General features: G+C 40.3%; 1 protein-coding gene across 1 annotated transcript in view; it reads left to right on the forward strand.

Moving 5' to 3' along the window:
• The window catches only part of LARP1B (La ribonucleoprotein domain family, member 1B), a 136,792-nt gene that overhangs the window by 21,577 nt on the left and 106,711 nt on the right, over positions 1 to 8,504 (forward strand). Inside the window, exons 3-5 of the mRNA XM_011935603.1 lie at positions 1,542 to 1,685; positions 1,889 to 2,054; positions 7,938 to 8,082. Of these exons, the coding sequence (XP_011790993.1) occupies positions 1,542 to 1,685; positions 1,889 to 2,054; positions 7,938 to 8,082 (455 nt within the window). The remainder of the gene's footprint in view (positions 1 to 1,541; positions 1,686 to 1,888; positions 2,055 to 7,937; positions 8,083 to 8,504) is intronic.

Genomic DNA, 8,504 nt, shown 5'->3' on the forward strand with positions numbered 1-8,504 from the left:
CCCACCACCATGCCTGGCTAATTTTTGTATTTTTAGTAGAGATGGGGTTTCGCCATGTTGGCAAGGCTGGTCTCAAACTCCTGACCTCAAGTGATCGGCCCCCCTCAGCCTCCCAAAGTGCTGGGATTACAGATGTGAGCCACCACACCTGGCTATTGTTAAACCTTTTTAAACTTTGTCCACATTTCATATTAGAGACATTAAAATATTTGTTGTACTGGGGTAAAGAGCCTTTCATTGTCTTAATTAGCATTTCTTATAGTCAGTAAGGCTGAGCACTGCTTCCTTTTTTCTTTTTTTTGATTCTGAGATGGAGTCTTGTTCTGTTGCCCAGGCTGGAGTGCAGTGGCAGGGTGTTGGCTCAAAGCAACCTCCGCCTCCCAGGTTCAAACAATTTTTCTGCCTCAGCCTACCAAGTAGCTGGGATTACTGGCACTCCACCATCACGCCCGGCTAATTTTTTGTATTTTTGGTAGAGACAGGATTTTGCCATGTTTCCTAAGCTGGTCTTGAACTCGTGAGTTCAAGCAGTTTGCCTGTCTCAACCTACCAAAGTGCTGGTATTATAAGCATGAGCCACCACACCGGTCCTCTTTTTATGATTTCTTTTTTTTTTTTTTTTTTGAGAGGGAATCTCGCTCTGTAGCCCAGGCTGGAGTGCAGTGGCGCAATCTTGGCTCACTGCAACCCCTGCCTCCCGGGTTCAAGTGATTCTCCTCCCTCAGCCTCTTGAGTAGCTGGGATTACAGGTGTGTGCTACGGTGCCTGGCTAATTTTTGTATTTTTAGTAGAGGCGGTATTTCACTATGTCGGCCAGGCTGGTCTCCAGCTCCTGACCTCAGTTGATCCGCCCACCTCGGCCTCCCAGAGTGCCGGGATTACCGGCCAGAGCTACTGTGCCTGGCCTTGTATGATTATTGACTCATTGGTAGGCAGCGTTTTCAATATTTATTGTGCACTTGCATTTTTTTGCCCTGCTTGTATTTTAGATATTTTCCCCATTGAGTGGTTGTGTGTGTGTGTGTGTGTGTGTGTTGCATGAGAGAGAGTGGTATGGTTCTTACATGTACTCTAGATAGAATTTCTGTATTTCGCTTCAGATATCTTTTCTCAATTTGTTTTGTGTTTTCATTTCCTTTTTACTTTATAAGGAATGTCATTTACTTAAATAGAACCATCCTTAAATATTTTGTGAGAAGTGTTTTTTAGGAGTTTTATACAGTACAAATTAGTAGTCTTGGAATTTCTTGAATCTTGTCAGCACAATCTTAATAAAACTATCTCTTTATCTTTCTAATATGTGATTTTACTTGTTAGAATGTATTCTTCATATGCCAATACTTTTTAGGCTCTGTTTTATGCTAGAGATATTTTTGATAAATTCTTGTTGGATCTCTTCAGTTTGTATCCATCTGAAAAATGCCTGGCTACTGTTAATTAGTGACGAAGTGGAAGAAGGTGGCCACTATGTTTTCATAAAGACAATCATGTTATTTTACTTGGCAAATCGAAGTATATAAAAATATTTTTATTTTTAAAAGGTTGGAGGCGAGATAGAGAAAAAGGAGATGATCAAGATGAAGTTTCCAGTGTGAGAAGTGAGGGTGGTAATATCCGAGGTTCCTTTAGAGGTCGAGGAAGAGGCCGAGGACGGGGAAGAGGACGAGGCAGAGGAAATCCTCGATGTATGACATAATTTTTGTTTTGTTAAATTAGATAAACTTTGAAAAAAATAGAGCAACTATCCTCTATTATGTTTTAACTAATTTTCTTTGTCTGGTAATAGATGGTTTTATGTTTGTTAACCTTTGAAGTTCTTCACTTTATCCATAGTAACTATTTTTTTTCTAATATGTGATTACCTTTCTTTTTCTTTATTCACATCAAGTGAACTTTGATTATTCATATGGTTATCAAGAACATGGTGAAAGGACTGATCAACCATTTCAAACAGAACTTAATACCAGTATGATGTATTACTATGATGATGGTACAGGTGTACAGGTGTATCCTGTGGAAGAAGCATTGCTTAAAGAGTATATTAAGCGTCAAATGTAAGTGGATGTTTGATGTAAGCAGATGGGATAGCAAAATCTGTGACAATATCAAACTTTAATGTTACTGATAATGAATATGTTATTATTATTATTATTTTTTTTGAAACAGAGTCTCGCTCTGTTGCCCAGGCTGGAGTGTAGTGGTATGATCTTGGCTCAATGCAGCCTCTGCCTCCCGGGTTCAAGTGATTATCGTGCCTCAGCCTCCTGGCTGGTTGGGATTACAGGCACATGCCACCACACCTGGCTAATTTTTGTAGTTTTAGTCGAGAACGGGTTTCGCCATGTTGGCCAGGCTGGTATTGAACTCTCAGCCTCAGCTGATCTGCCCACCTTGGCCTCTCAAAGTGCTGGGATTATAGGTGTGAGCCACCATGCCTGGCCTGTTATAACATTTTTAAAGCTACTTATTAGTAAAGGTTGGAAAATGTTAAAAATTATTTTGATTATATATTTTTAGGGAATATGATTAAAATAGGTATTTGAAAAATTTTATATTTGGTTTATGTTGTTTATATAAGTCTCCTGGCTTCTATACTATTTAGATATTTTTCTCCTTAAAGGAGATTAGGTAAAATGTTATTGCATAATATGAATAAATATAAGACTGTAAAGCTTCTCTATATATACTTGAAATTGAACAAGTAAAATTTGGCTTATTATTTGCCAGTAGGTGTTTATATTAGAATTTGCAAATGAACATAAATAACAAAATCTTTTAATTTTCTTCTTAGCAATTGACTTCTGAATTCTAAATTTTTTTTTTATCTTCTGAGTTTTTCTTTGTGACATGTAATTAAATGGGGACTACCTTATATGTTAGTTCAGACTTCCTACTCTAGTTCTCATAGTAGTTGCTTTTTGGGTACTGAATGTGAAGTCAGGAGAATATCAGCTCTATTTTCTGAAAGGAAAAACAAACCCTATGTGTATTAGTATTGTATAGGATATTTTGCTTATTTATAGGCAAGAGAAAAACGTTGCCAAGCAGTTTGCACAACCAATTTGTTAAAACTTGAAATTTTTCTCTCCTTACAAGGTGAAGGAAAAGGGCTATTTTTGAAAGGGCATAAGCATTTTAGAATCATCTATTTTTCCAAAATAAAATAGACTCTACTCTGTTACTGGAAAATTTCTTTATCATCATCAGCCAGATACCTTCCTGGGTTGCCTTCATGGTGGATCCAATTTGCTTACAGTGTGGAGCAACTTGTTTATTTTGTTCTTGCTTCTTTTGTTACAGTTGATGCAAACACTGAAGAAAAGGGCCTTTTTGTGGGCAGAAAGTGCTTGACATGTGGCTGTCAACTTCATACCACTATTACTGTCTTTTTTGTAACTTTTGCTGCCAAGCCCCTTCTGAGACCTGACAGTGGACATTCAACTCCATGTCAGGATAATCGGCCTCCAGTGCTCATACAAGTGAGGGAGGAGCAGAGCTACTTCAGTGTTGACAAAATTTCTGATCATGCAGTGTAGAATCCAGAGCCTCTAAGGTAGGACTTGATGATGTCCCTAGGACACTGAGCAAAATGTCAGACATGGCATTGGTCATGCCTCTTTTTGGTTGATCTAGCAGTAGGGGTTTTGGCAAATGTTAGTAGAGCACTAGGTTTAGTGTGGCTTCTTATTATTACCATTATTTGATTAGTGGAGGTGTGGCTTTCAAGGAGTCATGCTTTTTACCTTGTATTATTTGGTTTCTAATATATAGATAGGCTGATTGATTAAGATTTTGATTTTCTTTTTGAGAAGTCACCAAAAGTTTTCCTGACACCTGTGGAAAAATGATGCAAAATGAATTGTAAAGCATGAGGCCTAAAAGTATTCAAAATGGTTGAAGGTCTTTTTTTTAAACTTTTTTTTTTTTTTTTTTTGAGACGAAGTTTTGCTCTTGTTGTGCAGGCTGGAGTGCAATGGCACGATCTCGGCTCACTGCAACGTCCGCCTCCCGGGTTCAAGCGATTCTCCTGCCTCAGCCTCCCGAGTAGCTGTGATTACAGGCATATGCCACCACGCCCAGCTAATTTTTGTATTTTTAGTAGAGATGGGGTTTCATCTTTCTGGTCAGGCTGGTCTCGAACTCCTGACCTTGTGATCCGCCCTCCTTGGCCTCCCAAAGTGCTGGGATTACAGGCGTGAGCCACCATGCCTGGCCTACTTACTTGTTTTTAATATTTTAAGTGAAAATTTATATTAATTATTTGATGTCAGCATTAAAATGTAAAGATCTTGATTATTTCTAGCTGTGATAATCTCTCTTGGCACTGAGAGATGACAGATTTGCAGCTCTTTAGAGGTTTTTGCCTTTTTCTTTCTTTTTTTTTTTTTTTTTGAGGCATTGTGTCACTCTCTCACCCAGGATGGAGTACAGCAGTGCAATCTCAGCTCACCTCAACCTCCGCCTCCTGAGTTCAAGCAATTCTCCTGCCTTAGCCTGTCGAATAGCTGGGATTACGGGCGCGTGACACTGTGCCCAGCTAATTTTTGTATTTTTATTATAGACAGGGTTTTGCCATGTTCCCCCGGCTGGTCTCGGATACCTGAGCTCAAAGTGATCCACACATCTCAGCCTCCCAAAGTTCTGGAACTATAGGCGTGAGCCACCGTGCCTGGCCAGGACAGTTTATTATTGATTTAGGGAAGTTCACATCTCACAGCTAAGACCAGTTGTAACTTGTGACTAAATCAAATGTCTTAAAGTCTGAAATTTTCGAATTTTTTTTTTTCTTTTGAGATGGAGTTTTGCTGTTGTCAACCAGGCTGGAATGCAATGGTGCAATCTCGGCTCACTGCAACCTCTGCCTCCCAGGTCCAAGTGATTCTCCTGCCTCAGCCTCCCAAGTAGCTGGGATTACAGGCATGCAACACCATGCCCGACTAATTTTGTATTTTTAGTAAAGTTGGGGTTTCACCATGTTGGTCAGGCTGGTCTCGGATTCTTGACCTCAGGTGATCCACCCGCCATGGCCTCCCAACATGTAGAAATGACAGGCATGAGCCACCATGCCCTGCATGAAATTTTAGAATTTTAACACATGTATTATGTATCTACCACATGCCAGACATTATGAATAAGGCTTTTGAGGCGTAACAACCATCAGAATATTCATTTCTTTAGGACTTAGATTTTTTCCTTCAGTGTTTAAAAAGAGTAAATGAGGCCAGGACGAGGTGACTCACTCCTGTAATCCCAGCACTTTGGGAGGTCAAGGCAGGTGGATCATCTGAGGTCAGGAGTTCGAGACCAGGCTGGCCATCATAGTGAAACCCCATCTCTACTAAGAATACAAACATTAGCCGGGCAAGGTGGCACACGCCTGTAGTCCCAGCTACTCAGGAGAGTGAGGCAGGAGAATCGCTTGAACCTGTGAGGTGGAGGCTGCAGTGAGCTGAGATCATGCCATTGCACTCCAGCCTGGGCAATAAGAGTGAAACTCCATCTCAAAAAAAAGAGTAAATGATTTACTAGTGTTACTGAGATGTCAGTAGTATTTCAGTAGTCTTTGAGAGAGTTTTGCACTCTGACAATTGGATAAATATCAAACTATTAACAGGAAAATTTGGATATTTACATTCTTAAAATAAGTTGATTTATTTTCTTCCCCTTGAGTAAAAGGTAGCTGAAAACCAGTTTTCAGTTATAGATGCCTTTTTTTCAAAGATAGAATTTGGTCCGTATACTTCAAGGGCATCTTTAGTCACTGAGTTTTATACCCCAAAATGTGAGCTGGTTTGTTTTCCCATAACTTGTATACCATGTTTGAAAACTTTCTCTGTGATTTGGAAATAGTGTAGGATTATTAAACTGTAGGCCCCATCATCACTGATGTTCATCCATTTATACTTCTTTCAGAAAGGTTAAATGGGTTTGTGTTTTTCTTTCTTTTTTCTTTTTTTTTTGAGATGGAGTCTCTCTCTCTGTCGCCCAGGCTGGAGTGCAGTGGCCAGATCTCGGCTCACTGCAAGCTCTGCCTCCTGGGTTTATGCCATTCTCCTGCCTCAGCCTCCCGAGTAGCTGGGACTACAGGCGCCGCCACCTCACCTGGCTAGCTTTTTTGTATTTTTTAGTAGAGACGGGGTTTCACCGTGTTAACCAGGATGGTCTCGATCTCCTGACCTCGTGATCCACCCATCTCGGCCTCCCAAAGTGCTGGGATTACAGGCTTGAGCCACCATGCCCCGCCGGTTTGTGTTTTTCAAGAGAAGATAAGACATCTAATAATTTTCTATATTTTTGCCTCCATGTGCCTCATGGTGTCAAGGATATTCCTTCTTTAGCTATATTCTGTTATACCTTAATGTCTTTTCTTTTTTTGTTGTTTTTTGAGATGGAGTCTGGCTCTGTTGCCCAGGCTAGAGTGCAGTGGCGTAATCTCGGCTCACTGCAAGCTCTGCCTCCCAAGTTCCCGCCATTCTCCTGCCTCAGCCTCCCGAGTAGCTGGGACTACAGGCTCCCACCACCACACCCAGCTAATTTTTTGTATTTTTAGTAGAGACGGAGTTTCACTGTGTTAGCCAAGGATGATCTTGATCTCCTGACCTTGTGATCCGCCCGCCTCAGCCTCCCAAAGTGCTGGGATTGTAGGCGTGAGCCACCACGGCCAGCTAATGTCTTTTATTATTATTTTTAGACAGTCTTGCTCTGTCGCCCAGGCTGGAGTATAGCAGCATGGTCCCTGTTCACTGCAACCTCTGCCTCCCGGGTATAATCAATTCTCCTGCCTCAGCCTCCCAAGTAGCTGGGATTACAGGCACCTGCCACCATGCCCAGCTAGTTTTTGTTTTTTAGTAGAGATGGGGTTTCCCCATATTGGTTATGCTGGTCTTAAACTCCTGACCTCAAGCGATCCACCTGCCTTGGCCTCTGAAAGTGCTGGGATTACAGGCGTGAGCCACCTCACCGGGCCACCCTTAATATCTTATAGTCTATCTATCAAAGAAAGAAGCATGGAGGACTTAAATCATTCAAAATATATATGTGCACATATGCCTGCGTGTTCACTAAGTTTTTTTTTTTGAGACGGAGTTTTGCTCTTGTTGCCCAGGCTTGAGTGCAATGGCGTGATCTTGGCTCACTGCAATGTTTGCCTCCTGGGTTCAAGGGATTCTACCACCTCAGCCTCCTGAGTAGCTGGGATTACAGGCATGTGCTAACACACCTGGCTAATTTTGTATTTTTAGTGGAGACAGGTTTTCTCCATGTTGGTCAGGCTGGTCTTGAACTCCCGACCTCAGGTGATCCGCCCGTCTCAGCCTCCCCAAGTGCTGGGATTACAGTCATGAGCTACCGCGCCTGGCCATGTTCACTAAGTTTTTAACTAAGCATTGTACTGGTTACTAGGCTTCAGAAGTGTTAAACATGTCAGTACTTTGTCAATTTAGAAAACAAAACGAACTACTTTTCTGTATGTGAATTTGACAAAGGATACTTCCAGTATACCATTCTTCTCAGTGACTGGGAAAAAATTGGCAGGCATTATGCTAACATGTGATTAGCTTTGTTATCTAATACTTAAATGAAACAAGTAGAAGTGGCTTTGTAAAGATTTTCATCTAATTAACTCATTAAAATCAATTATTGAACTATCTTACAGTAAAATGAGCAGGTTAATTCTTTATATTTAGTGAAGCTGATCTAAATAGAAGTTATTAATTTTTTGGAAAATAATCAGTATTTTAAGTATAAGAGAAATTAATTCAGTAGAGTTTTTTGCTCTTATATGTTTACCCTATCTATGTTGTATTAGACCTATACATATTGTTAGCCAAATTACAATATTTTCATGTTAATGATTGTTTTTCACAGTTAGTGTGTGAGCAGTAGAAATATTTATTTTCTACTGAATAAATGGATGAAATTCTAATTTCTCTTTTCAGTGAATATTACTTCAGTGTAGAAAATTTGGAACGAGACTTCTTTCTTCGGGGAAAGATGGATGAACAAGGTTTCTTGCCTATTTCCCTGATTGCTGGTTTTCAGCGTGTTCAGGCTCTCACTACAAACCTTAATCTCATCTTAGAGGTAATTGCTCATTTGAAGAACAATTTGTACTTTCCGCTCAAATTTCCTTTGTACCGAAAACTTCTCTAAAAAACAGAGTATTAAAAACAGACAATCTAGTTACTTGAGGCTCAGACAGCGTTCCATGACGTTTTTCTGTTTTGTGAAACCTTCATAAATGTCTAACCTTGGAAACCCCTGAAAGTGTTGCTAATGATGTTACTACATATTTTCTCCTTCCCCTCCCCCTCAATTAGTCAACCTATTTTAAACCTGATCCTTCAAACTTTAACCCTTTTGAACATTCTTGGTCCTTAAAACTTTTTCAGGGCTGGGCGTGGTGGCTCATGCATGGGCAATAGAGTGCGACAACACAATCAAACAAAAATTTCTGCAGGTTACTGTAAAAAAGCATGTGTTCCCATATGTATTTTTATATATAA

The sequence above is a fragment of the Colobus angolensis genome, unplaced genomic scaffold, assembly GCF_000951035.1.
Source record: "Colobus angolensis palliatus isolate OR3802 unplaced genomic scaffold, Cang.pa_1.0 Scaffold145, whole genome shotgun sequence".
In the NCBI taxonomy this organism is placed as follows: Eukaryota; Metazoa; Chordata; class Mammalia; order Primates; family Cercopithecidae; genus Colobus; species Colobus angolensis.